At 37.9% G+C, this 24001-nt stretch overlaps 1 protein-coding gene across 1 annotated transcript in view; it reads left to right on the top strand.

Moving 5' to 3' along the window:
• ITGA8 (integrin subunit alpha 8) overlaps window positions 1-24001 on the top strand; it is a 111242-nt gene that overhangs the window by 21821 nt on the left and 65420 nt on the right. Inside the window, exons 10-15 of the mRNA XM_017817279.1 lie at window positions 177-233; window positions 420-472; window positions 5909-6114; window positions 8275-8466; window positions 21213-21258; window positions 23203-23310. Of these exons, the coding sequence (XP_017672768.1) occupies window positions 177-233; window positions 420-472; window positions 5909-6114; window positions 8275-8466; window positions 21213-21258; window positions 23203-23310 (662 nt within the window). The remainder of the gene's footprint in view (window positions 1-176; window positions 234-419; window positions 473-5908; window positions 6115-8274; window positions 8467-21212; window positions 21259-23202; window positions 23311-24001) is intronic.

Here is a 24001-nt window from a genome sequence, read left to right as displayed (position 1 = left end):
CATAAAATTTTAGTGGTTTGTTCAAGATCATACAGGAAAACCGTAGTGAGACAGAAAATAATTGTTTCTTCTTGGCCACTTGGACCATCCTGCAGCGTGTCAAATTGTTTTGCACTGATGTCATGTTGTAGCATCTCCATGTGGGCTTGAAACTTTCTGTATTTTTCTGTTACCAGGTCTCAATTATTAATTCTTCAGACTTGACCTTTATCCAGAACTTCACTGGTGAACAGGTAATGTCAAGCAACTACATGATGAAATATTATATCTCTAGAGGATATAGTTTCATTAACATAGTTTCAAGAATATATAAAATAATTTTTGGTATTAATGACCATAAAAACAAAGAGGATTATCAGTAAAAACATTTTAAAATTGATATCTGATATGAAAGCCTATCTGTTGTTTTTTATTTCCAGATGGCGTCTTATTTTGGGTACACAGTTGCAGTATCTGATGTTAACAATGATGGGTAGGTTACCAAATATATTCAGCTCCACTGAACATTCATAGAAGCAATGCCTGATATTTATTAATAAATGCAGGTTTTCAGGTGCTTCATACCTCAAAATGCTTTTCTTGGCTTCTCTGCTTTTCTAGTTTTAATTGTTCACATAGGCTTGTCTTTGTGTAATCACAGTGGCACGAGTATTTGCAGGCCTAGTTTGTGTGAGTTTGTCTTTTGGAATATTTATTCATAGGAGTGTGTCAGAGTGGGAATGTCCAAAGTCTTAGGAAACAGATCCCGGTAGGGAAACAGTGAATAAACAGCACTAGCTACAACTGGGAAGGGATAGGTGAAAGTGAAAAGTTCATTCTCCCATTATCAAAAGCAGGTAAGTCTTCTCACATGTGCACCATCCATAGCTTCACTTCTCAATTTTAAATCTTTCCAGTATCATCAGCTCCTCATTCCTCATTCCAGCACCTATTGGTTGACCATCCATTTTTATCATCCCAAGGACTAACAAGTGTCTGTGTCCCATAGCTGTTATGGCAGGCATTCTGCGTGCCTGAGGGAGAACACTGCTCAGCTCCCAGGGTCATGCCTCAGACACTTGGGTATTTCAGGCCCTGTTGAACAAAACACTTGTTAACTTTCAACTCATGTACAGTTTGATTAAATATTTCAAAAGATTAGGACTTTAGTGAGGTGATATTGATAGTGGCTTTTTAGCAAAGAGATAAAGATCCCTGAAGCTCAGAGTCTTGGTAGTCTGCACAAAAGGTGAGCCAGGACCGTAATTTAGAGATGTGGCATACTCTTGTCTATAGCGAAGTGTCTCAGATGTGTCTACCTCATAATTTTTTCTTGTGATCATTTCTTAATAGGTGCTTAAATGTAGAGCATTAAATAATTTTTCTGGGCTAAATCATTGCTTCCCATCATTGACTAGTGACCCTTTAAAGAGTGAGGGGTACAAGAAAAGAGAAAAGTAAAAAGGTGGTAAAATCTTATTGCAGTTACAAAACAAAATAACAAAAAACCAGAAGTTTCAGCAGATTCAGTAGTGGTTTCATTGTACTCAGATCTTTCAAGTTGCTGAGATCAAATTTTCATAGTATCACAGCTTTTGAAAACTCGTGTTTTTGTGATTGTATAGAGAGTCAGGATTAATTTTGTCCTGCTAATGTATTACGAATGTGAAAGGGTGGAGAAACATTAATCTAAGTTCCAATAGACAGTCATTAGACTTCCAAGGAACTTGCTATTTAACTTCTCACTGAACCAAAATATTTCCTTGGCAGGTTATTTCCTGTTAACCGTAGGGTTGCTTGGCAGGTCTCATATTTTCTGTGTACCTCTAAAACCACAGTTTAGTCAATAATATAATCAAACTGTTATTGAGGCCTGTGTGGTCTCCCAGTCTATATCTTAAAAGAAATCTAATGACTCTTCCTGAGATCCAAACATCCCACAGAAAACAAAACACAAAAAGCTCTACTTGATAAACATGTCTGATTAGATATGTAGTCTGTCTTTGCTGGTTTGCACATATTGTCAATTGAAATATTTATCTGAAGAGTAAAAGAGAGAAAAAAAGGCAAAAGGGAAATTAACACTTCAAATGCACTTAGGCTTTTTGCAGCTAAATATAAGAAGGTAGTGATAGCCTTATCAGTATGAGAAACCTAATTATTTGCTGAAAAGATTAATAAAAGATTCATAGGAATGGCGCTTTGCTGTAGCTCAAAGATTAGGCTCATCCTAGGAAAAAAAGCCTTCTGTATACCTTCTGCTCCAGCAGTTCTGCAGGTATTCCACGGTGACTCTTGCAGTTTTATCTGTACCACATCAGGATTGCCGGCAGGACAGGGAAATTGAGGATACTGTTTGAACTACTGTTTAGTTGTCTCCTGCTAATAATGAGAAATCCACAATGAAACTTAACAAATCAAGATTTGCCATCAACTCACAGGCTACATTCCTAGTAAAGAGAGAAAAAGAGAACACTTTCAATTTAGGCTGAAACAGTCCAGTAAAAATAGTGAAATAAACTGTTTACTGGGTTTTTTTATTTGGCCTATATCAAAGCTTTCTGTAGTTATACTTTGACCTCTTGACATTTCCCATACTCCTGCTTTTTATTACTCAGCAGGATACAAAGGAACAGCATACAGTCTCAGCAGGTGGTCAGTTTTGTGCTTTTTAAAGATTTTTTTTTTTTATCAGAAGGGAAGTCATACTGGCTGGTTACCTTTCTGTGTTGGAACAAAAAATAATATATAATTTATGTTAACTGTAAAATCTTAATGCAGTAATGAAATAAATCCAATGAACCAGTTCAAAATACCACTGCAAACTGAACTGCTCTTCATGGTTGTCCAAGGGCTTTGGCTTTTGCTTTACTCTTATGCTTTTTAAAAGGAATCACATCAACCTGAATTTGGCTCAAAACTCTCAATTTTGTAAACATAAACTCCTCCAGTTTAAAAGACCAATTGAAATACTCTCCTTCACCAACAAAAATGGGTAATACTGATCACATAGGTACTTAGAACACAAGTACACACACACCCCCACACCTCCTTGGCTGCTTGTTGTCGAAATAATTAAACTGTAGAATCTGAGAGGCAAAATTGACCAAAGTATGGTAAGAAGCAATTCCTTGCTCATTTTATCCACTTGGAGAGGAACGAGAAATAAGTAAATGAGGATTAGGGAGAGCTGGCTAGCTGACAAATCCGTCCTTTTTAGCTATAGTACAGTTCTGTGTTAGCTCAAAAAAACCCCAAACTCTGAACACAAACCCCTAAAATTGCCTGAGGGAGAATTCCATCTTGCAGAGGACTTGCTGAAGCAGCTTGCCTTGACCTACAGAGTTCAGCACTGACAGAGAATGGAAAAATCGAGAGAGTAAGGAAAGGAAGGCTTTGGTAGGGGTGGTACATGTGAAAACCTGGAGGGAAGGCAAACCAAGTCCTACGGGTGTTCCAGGGAGCTCTGCTGCCCATAACCAGTTTAGAAATAGGTTAGTGTATTGGATGAGTGCCTTCCTTCCATCTTTCCCTCAGTACATCAGATGATGAGCCATCTTAGCTACCGAGTTCTGGTCCCTGCTCTCTGAACTATTCATGCTTTTTTTACAGTCATTGTCATTTATTTTAGCAAAGTACAAATTTTCCTAGAAAAATAACCCAGCACTGTGTGCCCTTCTAGCTGAGATACTGTGCTCTCTGCACAACAAGCTCCAGCTCCTGTCTGCTTGCTCTCTGTCTCAGCTGGTGGATCTTGTGTTCTGGATTAGGCTTCTGCTTAGAGAATTTTAGGCCGTGATAGATAGTCTGCCTCTCTTTTCACCATTTTAGGCACTCTGGATATTGTTCTATGAACTATAAAATTACCTGGGTATCTATATATTTTACATCAGTGTACTGGGAGCTTCCTGATTCAATTATTTGGTTCCTTACCACCTCTGAAAAAATCTTTCCTTAGTCTTACCATTGTTCATTTGTAGAATATTCATAGGAGCCAAGCTCATCTTTTACTTTATGGTTTATAAAGCACATAACTCCATGGAGTTCCAATTTACTGGGAATGTGTGGACTGCAATGTAATAAAATAGTAATTGCTGATAGTGCTACTGTGTAATGCTTTCAGTTCATGGCATACATAAAATAAGTTATTTTAAAAATAGTATTTGTGATTGGGTTTAGTTATTGCTATTGTTTCATAGCAACCATTTCAGCTGATATTCTGTCCCAAGCACAAATATCTTCCATTAGTAGAGCAGGACTTTTGATGTTCGATGTAAAAGGAAAATTCCCACCACAGATGTCGAGTCAGCATCTGCTTCCTTCCTTTTTTAGTTATTCTTGCCTTAGGGTAAAAATCCAACATAAAAAACGAACAGCTGTACCAGTGACATGACATTTTGAAATACAATTTCCTTTATGGAAACATACTATAAAACTTAATAAGAAAATAACATTTCTAGAAGTACTTTGTCACATCTTATAAAATGTGTATGTTCTACAAAGTGACTAAAAGGCTTCTAGATGAGATATTCTGTGCTAAATTCTGTGGTATATATCTTAGAATCATAATACATACTTCTGGTAAAGTAGTAGCTGATCTAAATCTTACAGATTTTTTTTCTGCCAGGATTGGGAAAAACAATGTAGTGCAATTTTACTAAATTGGTTTACTAATAGATAAAGCCTCAGGAAAATGTTGGCATTGGGAATAAGATTAATTGGGAGTAAAAGTTTTTCTATGAGTTTTACAAAGTTTGAACAAAGTTTCATATTAGAGCAAGAGAAAATGCTTTTCCAAATTAAAAATTCTGGTATCAAATAGTACTAGTTAATACAGATCATCAATGTCCACTGAATGTAATGGGAATTTTTTATTAGTTTGCATAGGCTTGAGAAGCCTTCAGCAGTTTTATACTCTCATTTAACATCTCAGAATAATCCATTATAAATACTTCTGCCTGTTATGTATCTATCAGTCTCACTGATTTTATTCTTCACTGTTTATGTCTTGTTTTCCCACTAAATAAATATTGATAACGTGTTTTGAAACATGCCTACTTAAAACAACAACATGCAAAATATTGTTTATATTTGAATAGTCTGTATTCTTTGACTGATTCTTCTTGGAGTAACAAAATGGACAGAAATTTTCTGTTATTTTCCCTTTAAGTATCATATTTTTGTGATTTGATAATGTCCTTTCTCTTTAAAACTCCATATAGCAAATTATGTGAGCACTGCAACTATTCATGTGCCTAATATGGAACAGAAGTGTTTTCAGAAATAAAGCTGTGGCTTTGTCTCCCAACTTTTATTTGAATTAGTGATGAGGCATTCTCTGTGAATTGATGCTCACCTTGTATTTCATGTATATTACTCAAAAATTGGCTGTAAAGTGGCAGGGTTTTTTTTCTGTTGTTCACTTACTGATGTATAAGTTGCAGAAACTAAATTTTATACTAAGATTTGTCTCTCACTAGCACTGTTGGCAGAACAGATCTACAGAGTTTGTTCTAGTAACACAGATTCCCCATTAGTTAAGTTGCTGACTTCAGGATTGTTAACTGCAAAGTATAAGTTTTCAGTGTCTATTGTGAGCATAAATTGAAGTGCAAGAAATTCTGTTTAAATCTAAAAATAATTTTTTTTTGCTGTGATGGTGATCAAACACTGGAAGCAGTTGCCCAGAGAGGTTGTGGAGTCTCCATCTATGGAGATATTCAGAACTGGACTGGGCATAACTGTGGGCAGCCTTCCCTAATTGACCATGCTTTTGACAAGTGTTTGGACTAGAAATCTAGAATTGCCTTCTTACCTCAGTTAGAATATGACTCTATGAAAATTATCAGATTCCTCTTTAGCGAATGCCTAAAGTGTGTTGTTTGCACTCAATCTCTCAGTGACGCTGCTTTTTGTTTGACTGTTCCAGTTTAGATGATATCTTAGTTGGTGCCCCGCTCTTTATGGAACGAGAATTCGAGAGCAAGCCTAAAGAAGTTGGGCAAGTTTATCTGTACCTGCAAGAAAGTGCATTCCTCTTCAGAGATCCTCAAATTCTGACAGGCATGGAAGTGTTTGGTAGATTTGGCAGTGCAATCACACACCTTGGAGATCTCAATCAAGATGGATATAATGGTAATTTGTATGTAATGTAGTATATCTCTGTATAACATTAAAATTAAAAATAGCTAAGCAGTGAATATGAAGTGTCTGTGCAGTGGCTGAAAAAGGCTTTTTAACTTGTAACAGCCTTTGAAGGTCATGAGAATTTACACTAATGTTAATGAAATTGATATTGAGAGCCAAATCATGAAAAGCTTCCCAATAAGAGGGCAGTCATGTTGACTATAGTGCTACTTTTACTAAATATGTTCATTTGAATAAAAATATTATTCTTTGGTTTATGACTATAATTTCATTTATTTACTTAGTTAAGCTGTTTGCGCTTGTTTAAAAGCAGAGTTCTCAAATGCTGGGAAGAGTTTGAGAATTGAATGAGGCTCAGCACATGAAGCATTTTGTCAACAATGAAAGAATTGGACAAGTACAGAAATACTGTTTTGGAATCAAACTTCCCTTGGTACTTAGGCACCAAAAGAAACACTTGCATAATGGGTCCTTTTTTCAAATGCTTATAGCACACAACAAAATGTTCATGTAAGTTAACTGGCAGCCTACATTCAAGAAAACAGTACAAGTAAAGTAACTGCGATGGCTGGGATGCCTTGAGCACCTAGAGTTAGCCTCCTAGACATAGTCAGTAGCACCTTGGTTTTCTCTGCATGCATTTCCTTACTTATTTTCAGGGTGTTAGTGGTCTTCAAAGCAGGCATCTCTGCATCTAAAACAGCAAGAAGTTTTTCCTAGAGGAGCTATTTTGCACAGTAGCATTTAAGATAGTTGACCCACAAAGGAAAAACTGATGGATTTTGCTCCTTCATAACTTGAGGGCTGGTTTTCACAGTGTTCTAGCCACTAGATTCTGGGGCAAGGTCCTCATTGTTTGGCTGCTGTGCAAGGAAAAAGTCATGTTGGGAGTCATAGGATTGTATTGGGGTTCAGACTGCACAAAATATGAATACCATCCTGTGGGTAGAAGCCATTGGATTGTGACTGCTGAGAATACTCTCACTGGCTTGTCCTGGAATCCCACACTGGAGTTCAGACAGCTGAACCCCATGGTGGAGGCTTCCTGTTTTCTACCTGTGAGCAATAGCAGATGCCCTCAGCTACTCTGGGCAGGGAATGTTGATCTGCTCTCCAGAATTCAGATAAGGCAGGCAGGAGACATTGCTGGTTTTCTCTGTCACTGTGTAAAGACTAAGAAGAATCTTGAGCCAAAGTCTTCTGCTTCATAACTGAAGATGCCAGTTATAGAACATTGGTGCATTTCTGCCTTTAGAGAGAAGCTACAGATTCCAGGTGCTCGATTTAAGTTTAACAAAGAAGTTCAGCATCAGCTTCTACATCAAAACCTAAAAATTAGAGTTGTAGATATGTATCCTCTAGTGTTTTCTATTGGCTAGCTCAGATAGTGTGGCTGTTGAATCTCAGTCTAGAACATGACAGTCTCCACATCCCATGCATAGGAAGTAAGAAGAGCACTGTGAGTTCTGCTTCTTGGATATGGCACCTCATTGTTAAGGACTGAAGTGTTTAATTGCACAGTGCCCAACCCCTCCTGTTAGATTCCTGACTTGGAAATATTCTTATTTCTCAATAAGACAATGGCTTGGTATAAATGAAAACATGATATTCCATTGCTCTCTTTTGTATACTAGAGCACTGCATATTTAAGGGATGGAATTTTTTTGTCTATGTAGAATATTTTATCTGGAAAAAGAAAATTAGTTTTATCTAACAGCTGTTCCTTTTTAATTAGGTGATAGAGGAAATTAAGGAAAATTTGTGCCTGTTTAAAAATATTAAAGTAGAAGCAGGCATTCATTAGATCTTGGTTTATTAAAGCTAGTTAACTGCCCTGGAAATATGTAGAGGAATCCAGTGTGGACTGGCTATTTAGTATAATTGAATAATTATATTTTCAAAGGATTATTTTATAAGCTTTTGTCATGAAACTTTGACACAGAAAAGACACTGCAAACATTTTTGTATGTTTGCCTTAAAACTAGAAGTATAGAACGTTGAAGATCTTGCGTGTTTGTAGCAGGAGCCGTTTGTGTCAGTTTTCCTGCAGGGAGTTAATTTTTAATTGTGCCCATTCTTTTTTTCTTTTTTTTTTTTTTTTTTCTTTTTTTCTTTTTTTTTCTTTTTTTTTTTTTTTTTTCACTGCAGACATTGCTATTGGCGCACCATTTGCAGGAGAAGACAGAAGAGGGAAAGTTCTCATTTACAATGGATACAGTAATGGGTTAAACACTAACCCTTCCCAGGTTCTCAATGGAGCCTGGGCCTCACAGTCCATGCCTTCGGGATTTGGCTTCACTCTAAGGGGAGACTCAGATGTAGACAAGAATGATTATCCAGGTAAGATTTTTCCATTAGAAATGGAATTTTATACTTCCATTCTCTGGAAAATGCATCATGCCTACACTGCTCCTTTTGGAAGGCAGAGGTCAGAATAAAGAACAGACATTTTTGGATAGTTCTTGTTCACTTTCCTGAGAGTTAAAATCAGACAAAAACAAATACTCCCTTTCCTGTCAAAAGACATGATCAGAAAGTCAAGAAAGGGCTTAAATAGTTGTATTAACATAAAACATGTGAAGTTTACAATAAAAAGCTTAACCCTTTCCCCCCACTTCCAAAAATTGAAAGCTCTCAGCTTATTCAACTTGTAAGGTCTCCTTCATCCTGGCATTCTTTCTTAATTAAAAACATGTTGTATTGTAAATAAGGGATTGACTTGGTTGTGTTGCTAAGTTATTTTTTGCTGTCAGAAGAGACGCTGAGCTATATATAGTTAATGGCTTTGATTGCACTACAAAAAAGCAGAGAGAATACGAATTGCTTAAAGGTAAATACTTTATTTGGACCTTTCGGTCTCTGTTTTCATTTTGCTACATGGACTCCTCATTTTTAGGGTAGCTTTGTTTCTTCCTTATTAGCTTATCTAATAAAGTACGTATTTACATTTACCAAGTTTGTAACACTAGTTAAGTTTCACAGGGAAGTGTTTATTTTTTAAAGAAATTTTTTTCTAGCACCTAAGTAGTGTGAGTGTACTTGTATTTACTCTCTCTCCTCTGGAAGCAAATATATTCTGTTTCTTTTCTTCACAGTTCAGAAGCCTTAGCAAGGGCATGGAGTAAAACGTCGTATTTTGTTATTGTGAAAGGTTCATCCACAGTAAAATGCTAATAGTCTGCACTTCCCTGACTTACTACAAAATCACTTTTGTTATCCTGGGTTATTTCAAGGCTAAAGTTCTTAAAAGTTGTATTATTTCAAAAGTAAAAATTTTTCAAAAGGACAAAAATAGGATCTCTTTTACCTTTTTGCGATGAATTGTAAAAACCTTGAAAAGGGTGCCTTTCCAAAGGCAGAAGGGAATTTCTGGGAAGGGGTGTTTACAATAGAAATCACAGTTTTACAAACAGAAAAGCTGACCACAGAGTAATAAAGTGAGGCTATCACAAGACTGCAGTAAGAAGATCTTTAGCATTTGAGAGAAGAAAGGGCTTTTAAATGCTGTTTTGACTTTTTGTATGCATATTGTTGATGTTGCTATTAATAGTCTTTCATTGTCCATGACTAATGAGGTTCTTTTGGACAACAGAGCTCTTTATTAAAGTTTCAACATTTAAACAACTCCTCAAGCACCCACAAGGCCCCCCACCAAAACCAAAGAAAACAGGATATGGCATTCCTGACATTTCTAAGATTGAAAAGATAGAGGGAAGGGAGAGATTCTTTGACTCACATAGGGAAGAAAGTGGAGTAGAAATCTCACTACTGTATTAGCATACTTTATATGGAGCATCTTTTCAGCTAATTTGTGGAAAGTTTGGGTAATGAGTCTTGATCTTCCAAATATGTATTGAGGAACTACTATAGTTGTGAGATTTCTTGGAATTTTTCTACTTGTCATTGTTGGCTCCACCATGCATCCTACTACCAGTATTTGACATTGTGGTGTTAGCTTACTGTGTTAGATGGTTTGATTTTATTACATGAATTGCTAATTTAAAAAAAAAAAAAAAAAAAGGTAAAAATCCACCACCCTGCATTTACTGTAACTAGCTTTTCCCTCCATCCCTCAGCTGAATATCTGGATGAGCAGTGCAGAGTACTGGGGAGGATCTCTCAGAAAATGAGAAGAAAAAGCCCTTACTGTCAGTCAACCACCTCTTCCTTAATTCACGAAGTCTTGAAGCACCAAAACAGAGCTGTAAAAATAACGCAAACATGGTATAGTACTAGCACAAAAATAGCCTTCCTATGGGAAAAAGGGATAAAAAAGAAAGGAAATAATATGGGGAAATGGGAGCACAGAACAAATATGCTAGGCAATGAAATAAGTAATCCTTCTTGTGTCAAAGAGCTTTTCTTTGCCTCCTGACGGAAGTGCTGAAGGGCAATCCTTGTACAAGGAGGAAGTGAGGTACTGAAGTTGGAAGGAATAAGAAGTAAGTTTTATTTTAGATAAACTGAGTCTTGCTGACTACAGAAGGTCTAGAAAACTAGCCTTTAATTCCATGCTTCCCAAACTACTTACAGTTTGTGCCTGTAATTCTAAGAGGATTGTGAAAGATTAGGGAAAAAATATAACAAAAATTTTAATTAAAGCTTTTTAATGTTTGTATTTTATAAGAAGAACAATGTAATAAAACCAAATTATGCTGACACATCACTCTCAGAGGTTCTGACCCTATAGACTGAGAAATGAGGGCCAGCTGTAATGTCTGGCTGCAGGCATAAACATGTATTGCCACTGGCTAAGGTGAGATTCTCCAAGCAATTAGCTCTTCCATGGCTAAAGTGTTCAGGACTGACTTGTATAACTGTAACTGTTCTTGTATAATTTACTCTAGCCCTTGTGCCTAACATTTTTCATGAGTCAGGCATACACCTGCTAGGAAATGAGAGGCTGAGAGATGGGAGTTAATCTTCCATTTCATTTTTAATGCACTGTGTAACATTTTCAGAGCTTTTAGAGGTTCAGACCTTCATTAGTTCAGATCATGTATTCATGATTTTGGACCAGGTCACTGACCTGGAGGCCAGAAAATACCATGTGTTTATATGGCTTCTTGTCACAACTACTTAGATTCATCCTGGGATCACTGTATTGAGCCCATGAACCAGTGCTCTTCGATTACAAGTTGAGGAATAAATACAGTTCCTAAAAAGTGAGGGTGGACCACAGACTAATTTTTCTCCCATTGGAGAAAGGTTAAAGCCCCTCTTGGCTTGGAGTTCAATTCAGTCTGAATTTAACCTGTTAGCCTTCTGGAGAACAGCAGCCATTTGGCACAGGAAGTCATATCTTTCTCTCTTCACCCAAATGCCAGTATAAGCTCAGGGACAGAGAAGAAAAGAGGGAGCAGATGAAGGGTCTCTAGAACACAGTGCTGTTCATATCCTCCAGCTTTCCTGTGGATGGAGTGGTTTCTCCTTCCTTCTCTTCCTGCAACTCCTGGCCAGTGAGAGAAGAGAGTCCCCTTCCTACTTCTTGCTCTTATTTAGGAAAAGAAGAGGAAGAGCCTCTTGTCCCCCGTGAGCCCAGTTGTATAAGAAATATGGGATAAAACAGACCACGGATGGGTTTAATGTGGAGTAGGAGAGCAGGCAGGAAAGAACATAATACAGCCATATTTATACAGATGAAAGATCTGTCTAGCACTGTGGCATGTTTCCAGCAGTGGCCAACAACAGATATCCAGGGAAACATACAGTTATTGTAATATTTCCCAGAATATTCATCGAGCACTAATCAACCAGAGGAGTAAGGTGGCTCCGAATCAGAGGTGGTATATCCAAATTTAGTAGCCCTTGACAGGCTTTTCTTCCCTTAATTTGACCAATCAGCTGTAGAACTCATGTAAACTTATGACACATGCAACATGTGTCAAGGGACCCCACACCTTGCTGAATGTTTTGTGAAGAAATAATTCTTTCCACTGTGTCCCATTCAAGCCTTGAACATTCCATTGGACAGTTTCTGTGGATGTGCCCTAGTTCTGATAGTGAAGAGATAGTAAACAATTCTTTAGTGCACTGTTATTTTACATACTTCTGCCATATTCCCTCCCTCAGCCATGTGTTTTACCAATCCTGTGAAAGGAACCCTAATTTACTTAATTGTTCCTTGTGCAATGGAAAATGGCACACCCGTCCTGCTGTACCAGGTGATGGTTCAGTCTTGCCACCACTGCTGCCTCTTCTTCATATGTAAAGAGTGCTTAGTAATATGTGACTTATATCTGGGTAAAATATTGCTTCTAATAAAGATTATACCATTGACGTGGATTTCAGACTTAACCGACATTTAAAAAAAGGTTGTATCTTCCCTACTGAGAAGAAAATCAGAATTAACACTTGACAAAACAGCAATCCCAAATATTTTTCCTTGGTATCAGTAATTATGTTTGTACAAGAAAATTAAGTGAGCTGGGAACTGTGGTCTGGCCTTGAAGTTGCATGGCACAGCACAGCTCAGTATTCAGATGAAATCTCCTGCCCACTGGAACAGGATGACCATACCCAAACTGCCTTTTTGGAAAGGTCTTTGGCCCAGGCTATTCCTCAGACCTTTCTTGGCTACTGTCTGGAAGAGTACTAGCTTGCACATGCTAAAATCACAGCTGAATCTGTACGAACAATACAAAAATATGGACAGTACCAACACAGTGCTCAAGTTCATGCCCTGACTTTAATTTCACTGTGTAGCCACTCACTGCACAAAGCACAGGATACAGACAGTTGAATGACTACCTGTTCAACATCGTACCTAAAAATGGAACTTTCTCTGGTAGGGTCAGCATGCAGACAGGGCTGCTTTTCCCTCTCATTAGCAGTCCTGTCAGTGTAATGACCATCTGTCTTCAGCTGTCCTGGCACAGATGTTACCACTGCAACAGTAACAGACCTCTACTCTCAGCATTGTGAAAATACAGAGATTTTTCTAGCTTTTCAACAGGGAAGACTGAGTTTTTGTTACTAAGCACGACCTTTGGTTTACATCTCCACAGCTTTCCAGGAAAGGAGTTCTGTAAATTGTGTCATACTTACAGACACTCCAGATGTTATGTGCACAAATCTGTTCCTTTATCAACACAGACAGGGGTGATAACATGGTAGTCACTGCTTTGCAGGCTTTGGAGGTAGTGGGAAACTTTCAACCCTGGGAAGCAGCAGAGGCAGAAAGCTGTGCTGATCATCCTAACAGTTCTAAAGACATGCAGCTGCAGCTGCCCTCTCTCTGTGTTGGTGTTCATCACCTTCAGCCCCAAATAGAGTATTCTTCCTCACCTAGAAGGATTGCAGTGCCAAACAGTGGTGGTGGTGGCAATGAATGAATGGATGCTCCCATCTTTGTAGTCATGTAAGAGTTAGAAGGTAAAGACCAATTAATCCTCTTAAGCTACATCTACACTAGTAAATGAAATATGCTGTCTTTGGTTCTGAACTGTCACTGAACACTCCTTGTCCATACTATCAAACTCACTTTTTTGCCAAAACAGGGTTACTGCATTCTCCCTTTTGGAGACTAATAATTGGCATAGGCCAACTGCTTTAGGGACATTCTAATGATACCACTGCAGACAGTAAAGGTACAGCACACAGGCACATTCTCTGCCACTAATTTACTAACACTGACATAATTGTAACATCTTTCAACAGATGATCCATTTTACTGTTTTCTGACAGCTCATGTCTAAGGTCATATTCAAAGAAGGGGATCTGATCTCACTTCTGCTTCCATAGTAAATACTAACTTAACACCGTTACTCTGGATTGTCAGTCATATAAAAAGAATAAATGGGATTAAAGAAAAAAGGAGGTGAATGGAGTGAAAAAGTGCAAAAGATTGACTTTTTCCATCAGTTAAGTGCAAATACAGTGGTAGTTGGAATTCTGCATGAGATTCTGTGCTGCTGTTTTCAGTGCTGAGGTTAGGATATGGCAAAGTGTCACTGTGCTGTGTCTGAGATCGTACTGGTGAGACCCGTAACACACTTTATATAACAATGGGATTCCCTGTGACAGAACTCTTCAAGGTTTGCATAAAGGTATTATGAAATTCCTGCCTCAGCACAGTCTTCCTGGCTCCCTTCTCCTCTGGGACATCTGAACCCCATGATGGTAATTTTCCAAGACAGCTTCCACTCTCCTGTAATTCTGGGACTTTTAGGGCCCCTTTGCTCCATCCTGAGCTTTATGTGTGTCATCAAGGCCTGGAGCAGGGAATGAAGCAAAGGCATGCATTTTGCATTATAGTTTATTTTATTTATAATTTTATTTGTCTTTTTCTATTAGCATAGTTCAATTTTCATAGAAACCAAAGAAATCCATAAATCTCTTTAATGGGAAAGAAATTTGTTTTTTTTGGCTTCTGGGCATCCGTTCAAAGCTAGTCCCCACTGAGTGCTTGGAGCCTGTGATTGTCTAGGTGATGGTGCCACACTTCCAGCTGGTTCATCTATCTGTGCACAGCTCAGGCATTTGGAGGCTGTAAGGTTTCCACCCTCACATTTCAGCATATGTTCAGTCACTTGATGGCTGATTATAGCTAAGCAAATAGCTTATAATGAAAAACTTACTCATTAAAGTTACTTTCTTCTTGTGGCATATCCTCCCGCAGACTGTGGTTTCTTCAAATGTGTTTGTGAACCAGGATGATTTATCCAGTTTCTTTTAACCGTGTGGGTGGATTCAGAACAATGCTCTAGATGAAATCATTGTTCAAAGACTGCTGATTAGTTGATTAGTTAATTGCTCAAATAAATTATGCACTGTTGTTTCTTCTCCCTAGCTGTTTAGATGCTTGTGTAACTCTTCCTTAGTAATTTAGAGAGTCATTCTGGAGTCAGTGCCACTGAAGCTTCATCTTCAAGATATTCTGCTTTAGTTCAAATACAGTTGTTGACCTGTTCTTTTGGTTGTTCTTTTTAGTCAAGCCTTTGTCAGCAAAGGGAAATGGGTAAGGCATCTTCATGCCTTGTTATTTTGGATTCCATTATTAGCTTAAGAATATCATGTAGTTAATATAAACAGATTACTCTAGAAACATTTTAAGAAGGAAAGAAGTGTGATAATCAGACAAAATTTCCTCAGAACTTCAGTAATCCAGTCTAATCTTATTAAAATAGGAGTATTTAACAGCTCCATCTGCTGAGTACGTTAACTCAAACAGCAGGAAGAAAATCCTCAAGTTTCTTTCTTAGAGGCAAGGGTTCCTCAGATTCATAAATTTTTTTGTGAACAATAGGCATTGTGCCAAAAATATCACAAATCGGAATCTAGTCATGATTAAATTATGAAGTTGGTCCAGGAGCTTTGTGGAAGACAAACAAATTAAATCAATGAGAAGCTGCATCTGCTCTGCCAAGAGCAGACTGCCGTGTGTGGGAGCCAGAACAACGGCTTGGGTTTTGCCAGCAAATGCAGAAAAGCTGAACTGCTTCTACCAGTTAATTATGTTTTCACATGAGTAATCGATCAAAACTGTAGAGAGAACCTCAGATTTGCCTACAAATTTGTTCATTTTATGGCAAATTAATATCCGTGTAATTTATAGGTGTGCTTTTCTAAAATTCTTCGAGATACCTAACGAAATCACCATATTGGGCCCAATACAAGAGTAAAGCCATTGATCCCAATAAACAGTGTTTTACTGAAGTGATGATACACTAACTGCCCTCTTTGGGATTTATCTGTAATATAATAAATAATATAGTTGTATTATAAAAGAGACTCATTCAGACAAAAGGGAGAAGTGTTGATATGAATTAGCCTTAGGTGGTATACTTAACAGACCTGCTACCAGAATGACTGAAAAACAGAGTAGGATCAAGGCAGTTGAGAATAGTAGGATTGGAAGAAAGTGACTCTTTTGTTTTGTGGCTGTTTGTAGTATTTAACTAAAATTCTTGAGTAAAGCTAGCTAAACTGGATGGTCCTGTGTTTTTCACTATGGTCAAGCCTGAAGTGAGGGCCATTTAAAGGAAATTTTATTCTGGACCCTTTCTACTGAGATTTGGGATCATAATGGATGCTGAAATCCTAGAAAACAAATAGAAATATGATCATTGGCCTTTTTGGCAGCTGATCTGCTGAGGAAAATAAAAAGCAAAAAGGCTCACAAAGATTTTTTTAACAGGGTTTGCAGCTAGGCAGTTTTCTCACTCGCTTTTATGAAATTTCTATTAGCACTTGTACTCAGATAGAATATAATCCTAATTATTTTCCAGTCCCTTTTTATACTGTCCAATTAAACTGACAGACTACATAAAGTTATATCTAAAGCTGTCAGCAAATCATTCTGATTCCCCGAAGTTAATGTTTTCCTGCCTATCCTGATAGAGTTGCATTGGTGAGGTGACCCAGCTGTCATTTAATTTTTATGTTTCTCAGAAGTGAGGTGAGTGCCAGTTACGTAGTTGTTCGTGGCTGTTTTCCTTGGTCACTGTCCCCCATGAAGCAAGATGAGATACCATGCCTTGGTAATTTATTTTAGGGTTACTGGACAAACTCAAACCAAATCTAGGGTGCTGAGCACGATGCATGTTCCTCCCTAAGCCTGTGTCTCTCACAGGTAATGGAGATGTCCTTTAAAAATACCAGGGTATCAAAGAATTTTCTCAAGTTAATAAATGAATATATTAATTGAGACTGGAAGTAAGACCTTGTTGATCTTCCTAATTCATTTGGTTGAAGATCTAGGGAGCATCATGGCAAGTTTCTGCCCTTTATCACATGGTGTTTCAGGTCTGGAAAAGCCACATGGCAGAAGGTGCAGGTAAACAGACCAGCTTAGAAATTTGAGTGTGCCTTTCAGTGCCCTCTCCTTAACTTTTTATGATAATTTTATCTAGGAAAATGGATTCACCAGAGGGCATCTTGGAACCCTTCTCTTCAGAGCAAAGTAAAATTTGAAATAAGCATTAGGATTGCTTAGCTTTGTGCCTATTGATATCAGTTAAATACATGCCAAAGACACTTGTTTCAGGATTAAGATCTGTGAACTCTACCAGTTGGGACACTAATGCATGCAAGCCGTAAGCTGTGTTGAAATGGAAGATAAAAATTCCTGTGGAGTCACTCCATGCTTGTTTTCTTTAGTTTTTGCAGTGTGGCTGTGACCCCACAGCTCATTTATCCCACAACAGCAATGAGGCAGAAGCTCACGGCTGCTGCCACCAGTTCCCTCTTCCAGATCTCAGCTTCTCTGAAGGGGAGCAGCTGATAAAAAATCTTCTGAAAAAGACAACATAGGCAAAGTGGTCATTTACCTAAACTGATGAGGCCCCTCATCATCCTGAAAACATGAAATATGAAAAAAAAGAAGTGAAGGAGATTTTGTGATTCTGATACTTCTTCTTCTTTGTTTCTCTCTCTCTATATATACATTTCAATCTGATCTTGAAAAAAACCCCTCACTAATGCAAAGGAGTAAAGGTTTTCATATGCTTTTCTTCAGGCTCTGTTTGGAAGGGTTATAAGGAGTTAAGCTGCTTTTTTAAAGCTGGCCTTTTTTTTTTTGCTGTGTAATTGGTTGTTAAAGCCTTTTTTTTAAGCTAGTGACCTTTGCATCAGTGATGTTACATGCATAGCATTAACAAGTATTAATAAAGACAACTTCTCTCTATTTTTAGGAGGGGAAAGTTGCCAAACTTCAGATAATTTAGACATCTCATGCATTTTTTTGCAAAAATGATTAGTAACATTCTTCTGCAGAACACACAACAAATTCAAAACTTCTGCTTATAAAAGTGCTCTGATTGGATGTATATTCAAATCTCATGCATTTGTATCAACATCAAAAATGTTTTTTTCTAGTGATAGGTATAGAAGTTGCACCCCACAAAGCAATGAAAGAAAAATAAAACTGCTGCTCTGTAATAGAACAAGTAGAAGCAAAGAAAACTCCCTAATGAATTTTCCAGCAAATACTTTGCTTGAATATATAATCACTTTGTCCTTGCATTAGATCGTAGATGTCACTACTGGGTATAAATATGTTTTATTGTTTGCATATTCATTCTTAATTCCACTTTCTCTACTGAGTGGTTTCACTCATTCAAGATCTTTGGATCAAGAATAAGCGTGGTTTAGAACAGAGAACAAAGGACACATCAGGGTAAAAGTAAGAGCTTCCAAAAAAGAAAGATAAGCACAGCCCTGGCTGCCCTTAGACTGTGCTCAAATAAGGCCTTTGTGGTGGTGCTATGATTAAAGGTCCTCATCTTTTTTACTGTGTCACCAAACCTGGCTGAAGTGGCAGTGTGGAAACACTGCTCATGGAAAACCAGAAAGTTTGCCAACGACACTAAATTGAGAGGAGCTGTTGACTCCCTCAAAGGCAGGGAGGCCCTGCAGAGAGACCTTGATAAGTTAGAAAGCTAGACAATCACCAAATCTATGAACTTTAATAAGGGCAAGTACTGGATTCTGCACCTGGGATGGGGCAACCCTGGTTCTGTGAATACAGTGGGGAGCAAGGGGCTGGAAAGCAGTGCCACTGAAAGGGATCTCGGGGTCCTGGTCGATAGCAAGTTGAATATGAGTCAGCAGTGCCCTGACGTGGCAGCCAGGAGGGCCAACCATGTCCTGGGGGCCATCAGGCAAAGCCAGCTGAGTGAGGGAGGGGATTGTCCCTCTCTGCTCTGCACTGGGATGGCCTCACTTTGAATATTGTGGCAGTTTTGGGCACTGCAATGTAAGAAAGGTATTAAACTGTTAGGATGCCCAAAGGAGACAACAAAGATGGTGAAGGGCCTTGAGGGGAAGCTGTATGAGGAGCGGCTGAGGGCACTTGGTCTGTTCAGCTTGGAGAAGAGGAAACTGAGGGGAGACCTCATTGCAGTTACAACTTCCTTTTGAGAGGAGGAGGAGGGGCAGGCACTGATCTCTTCTGTATGGTGACCAGTGACAGGATTTGAAGAAACATCATGAAGCTGAGTTGGGGGAGACTTAGATTAGATATCAGGAAAAGTTTTTTCACTCAGAGAATGGTTGGGCACTGGAACAGGCTCCTCAGGGAAGTGGTCACAGCACCAAGCCTGACAGAGTTCAAGAAGCATTTTGACAATGCTCTCAGGCACATGGTGTGATTCTTGAGGTGTCCTGTGCAGGGCCAGGAGCTGGACTTCAGTGATCCTGGTGGGTCCCTTCCAACTCAACATATTCTGTGATTCTATGATTTTTTAATGAAAGATTGGATTATGAAATCATCCCAAGACCAGGGTCCGGATAAGTCTTGGATGTCTACCTGTTTTGTCTCTGCCGTAACATAGCCCTGAAAATTTTTGATTTATCAAGTTTAGTATAAAACAGTACATGCTGTAAGTCAAGTCTGTTGCAGAATTCATAGAGTATCCACCTGGGAACAACAGAACAGAAACCCCTTCCTTCTTGTCTTTCACTTTCTGTTAATAACATAACATTTCTTTTTCATTAAAAAAAACCCAACAAGCAGGAAAAAAAACTAACAAAAAACCCACAGAAAACCTCAAACACAAAAAAAAATCAAACTATTAAATGTTTCTGGAGGGTTACTGTGGGTGCTGCTACCAGTGAGCTTCCAGGAAAAGTTTTGCCTCGTGTGTGGTGTAGCCTTTATGATGATGGCTTTGTCTCAAATAGTTGTTTATTTAAACATCTTTAGATTTCGTACTGTGTGCAAGTTGTCTAAAAAAGCTACTAATTAAAAGTACACATAAATGTCCCAAAAAGGAGTTAAAAACAACACTCATTTTCTTCTGCTATTTAAAGTGTTCCTGACCCTGAAGCATATTTCTCTAAGGGCAATGAAACTAGAAAAATGTAAATGTTGTACAAAAAGAGGATCAGACCCGTAAACTGTCCATGCCTTCTCCTATTAGTATGTTATTCAGTGGAATTCAGTGTAGGACCAGCTGATGCCCATGTGAAGTACTTGTTTAAACTTGTGAAATCCTGGCCATCTGAAAGACAAAGGAGACTAGAAAACAGGCTGCCAGCCCTGGATCAAACCGATCCAGCTAATTAACATCAAAGCTTTGTATTTGCATCATGCTCGATTACTTCTGGGCGTCTTAAGCAAACCAGTGCTAAAACTATAAAAGCAGCAAGTAAGGCTTTGTTTGCAACCCTGAGTACTGGTTTAATTAACTTATTTAAATCCATTTAGGTTGCCAGTCTGTACCACTGCAAGGTCTGTTGTAAGGCTCAGCGTACTGAATCGGACACATGTCAGTTAAATCGTATAGTAACAACAGTGGAGTGAAAGGAGTGCCCAGATGGACATTTGGGGGCTTTGAAAATGAAACAAAGCTCTTTCCAAAGTCAGAGGCAGCAGGAAACTTGATCTTTTTTCATCACTGCTTGGCTCCAGTTTTTCTCCAGCAGGCCTGAATGAATCCAGCAAACCAGTCTGGATCTTTCTGGGGAGCCCTGTGTGAGGGCTCAAGACAAAAAGAGGAAATATTTGGTTCTGTAGATTCCCAAACCCAAGCTGACGACCACTAACAAAGAAGTGCCCAAGTCCCAGTATAGCATTTGTGTCGTTGACTCCATCTGTTTGAAATGGTGAGTGTTGGGGAAAAAGACGGCTTTAGATGGACAACTGTTGTAAGCCTTAGTACATGCTGCTGCAATACTGGAAATATTAGAAGCTCTGAAAACAGCCATCCTCTGACCTTGCCTTGTCTTTATGTGCACAGAGATGTAATGCTTAAATTAATGACCAAATTACTTAAAACACAAAGCAGGACGGAAAAGACTGTGAGGAAGGAACATCATAAATTTTCAACATGACTTGTATGAAAGTGACAAGAATTGATTTGCGTCTCTTTGAGATACAAGTTGGAGAGAAGTGAGATTGTGGATTGGGTGACCTTGTGTTAAATAGATTGGCACTTACTGGGTACAACTGAGACATTTCTGAGGCGGTCTCTGGCAATGTGAAGTGTTTTCTTTCAGGTACACTTTCGAAAAAAAATTGCTTAGAAAGGAATATCGTATTTGTTTTATGTTACTGCATTTTTAATGTAAATAATCTAATTTAGGCAGGAAAAAATGTGTGAGAGATATCTATATATCTCTTCTGAAGCCATTGTTTTTTCCAGATTTAATTGTGGGTGCATTTGGAGCTGGGAAAGCCGTTGTTTACAGGTATGTGGCAAATACAATGGATTTTATATTTTGCAGCTTTGGTCAGAGATTTGCAAATAAACAAATTTCAGATTCCCGTGTTACTCTGTTTCAATGTGTAAAAACAGATCACTAGAGATGATGAATTAAACATCTTGTGAGAAACAAATGCTTTTTCCCATGCTCAGAACTTGTAATTTTAGTGAAAATTTCCATACTTAGTCGTAGCTTAAGAAGCTTCTGGAATGTTTGACTCCTCAGTTAATTTTAAATAAAAAAATTAGAAGGCAAAGAATTGAAAATTAATTTCTTTTCACAGGGAATGGTGCTAGTAAGAAATCTCAAAGTGACTCTGATTCTTCAGAGGTCATATATGTTAAGATGAACTATTTATTGAAAATAAAGACTGCTCCTTTTAGGCTCAGTTTAAAAAAAATGCACAAGATCCCATTTTACAAAACAAAAAGTTCTTGCTGACTATGGAATTCCACTAAATGCATTTTTTAATTCGAGTTATAATTTAAAACTAAACCAAGTACATAAACAAAAATCTGTTACTGCTCTCTTTGTCCAGCCAGGCTGACAGTTGTTCACATTTGAATATTCACCATCCATTGCTACAACCAAATAGTCATGTTTCTTGATTCCTGTCTGTCTTCCCAACAGCACCTGACGGAGAGAAGGCATGTTCTTCTTCTCAACTGAATGCTTGTGAAAGCATAAGAATTTTGTAAAACAAGAATGTTAACTCATTTCAACTAACACTGTAGAATTCAGTGAATAGACCTGATTTTCCTACTTCCCTATTAAAGAATCATGCAAATACTTTGCAATGCATCACTTTGCAGTGCCATGAATGACTGCACAGGATGTGAAATGTTGGAGAATTAGATCCACTGTGTATTTTCAATAACAATAAAATCTGTTCTATTTAGTTCAAGACAGTGAGTAGCAGGTGGCCATTTCCTGGCCAGAACATACCAAATATGCAATCTGTCATTTTGGTGAAATAGAATATTGTTGACCAAAATTTGCTAGAAAAAAGGGTTTCCCTGTTGCACAAAAATGAAGAGGGTAATTTTATTTTTCAATGTCTTGCTGAAATAATACAGATAAGTAATCATAAAAGCTCAAATGTGTATTAAAATATGAAGAAAGTAATTTTGTAATAAGCTGAGTTAGCCAGAATTATGTAAGTTACTGTAAAATAGTACTTCTGCTTGAAAAACAACAGAATCTGGACCCTTAGTTGTTTTTATTTCTCTTCTAAATTACTTATGGTTATAGATTATCTCATTACTTAATAACAGTTTCAGAGGGGTGGTTCCCATTACCACAACTATATATCCATGTACTCAGCAGAATTTATTGATGATTATTCCTGATTTACAAAGTCAATTTTCTCAAGAAGTATCAGACAGAATTTACTTGATCGTTTACTCAGGATACCCTACATCAACTTCTACTTTAACCAAATTATTTTTATTTTTTTTAAGAATCTTAAACAGAGCTAGTGAGTCTGAATATGTCACTGTTAATGGAGACAGTACAAAACAAATGTCCAAAGGACTGCTGTAAATAAAACAAATGTCCAAAGGACTGCTGTAAATCCCAAAAAGGCAGGCTCTGTCCCTTTGTGAAAACTCAGTGTGATGAAATGTGTCTGATGTGCTTTAGTCCTGGGACTCATCTACTGGTTGACTGTAGGATACTGTTTCAGTCATGTGTTAACCTGTGATTTTTTTCATGAAGAACTGTCAAAATCTCAGTAGGATGTATCACAGCTTCTGAACCAAAAAAAAAAAAATTCTTTTGTGTAGGAGCAGCATTATAAGAGTGTGTTCTCCTAAGTAACCCTGCATCTCTGGCTTCTTTGTGGCCATCTCAGTTAAGTGTTTTCTCTGCTTCAACTTAGGTACTCTTGTGCTCTTTCTATGTGCAGTGAACCTTATTTCTGTCCCCCAGAGCCAGACCTGTTGTTACAGTGAATGCTCGTCTTATTCTGAACCCTATGATTGTGAATCCAGACAACAAAACTTGTCAGCTCCCTGACTCTCAGCTTTTAGTGGCCTGGTAAGTTCATGATTACTCAGAAACCATCCTTATCCTCTTTCTCAAATAACTTCTTATTAATAACTTTTATTGCAGCTTTTTTTGAACGTGTTCAAAGTTCAAAATATTCAAACATGCTCTGAGCACAACAAAAAAGCTCCTATGTAGAGTACATTCCAATACTTCACAGATTGTCAAACTGTGTCTTAGCTATAAGTTGAGTCCTTTGATATAATGAGTCTCCTTCTGCTTAGGAGGATGCTCAGTATCTCCTACGGTCAAGCTGCAAAATTATATGCAATGTTTGGATGAATGAAAGATAAAACAGCTAAAACAGATGAAACACATAAGCACTGATCTGTCAAAAAACATAACTTTGTTGAGAAAATGTAACAGTGAAAATGATGCAGAACTTGTGGGCCCACCATTTTCTGTTGGAGAAAGAAAGATCTTGGTCCTTTGTGGAAGAGAGAATATCTCTGGCTGACAATTCTGAGAGAAGTTCACAGGATGTTGTTTCTGGTTGTCTTTGGTCAGAGGAAAGCTTTTTTTTTAGTGCACCACACAGGACAATGTTTCATCTATCTTTAAAAGAGAAACCCTTCACCACAGTAGCATCTAACTTTGAAAAGAAAAAGAACATTAAGAAACTTGAAGCTAATTAAAACAATTTAAGATCAGTTACAAATATAAAAATGTTTGCAGGACAGTT

This window comes from Lepidothrix coronata, unplaced genomic scaffold (assembly GCF_001604755.1).
Source record: "Lepidothrix coronata isolate B3197 unplaced genomic scaffold, Lepidothrix_coronata-1.0 Scaffold59, whole genome shotgun sequence".
NCBI lineage: Eukaryota > Metazoa > Chordata > Aves > Passeriformes > Pipridae > Lepidothrix > Lepidothrix coronata.
The sequence above is the reverse complement of the archived record's forward strand: the minus strand, read 5'-3'. Positions and strand labels throughout refer to the sequence as shown.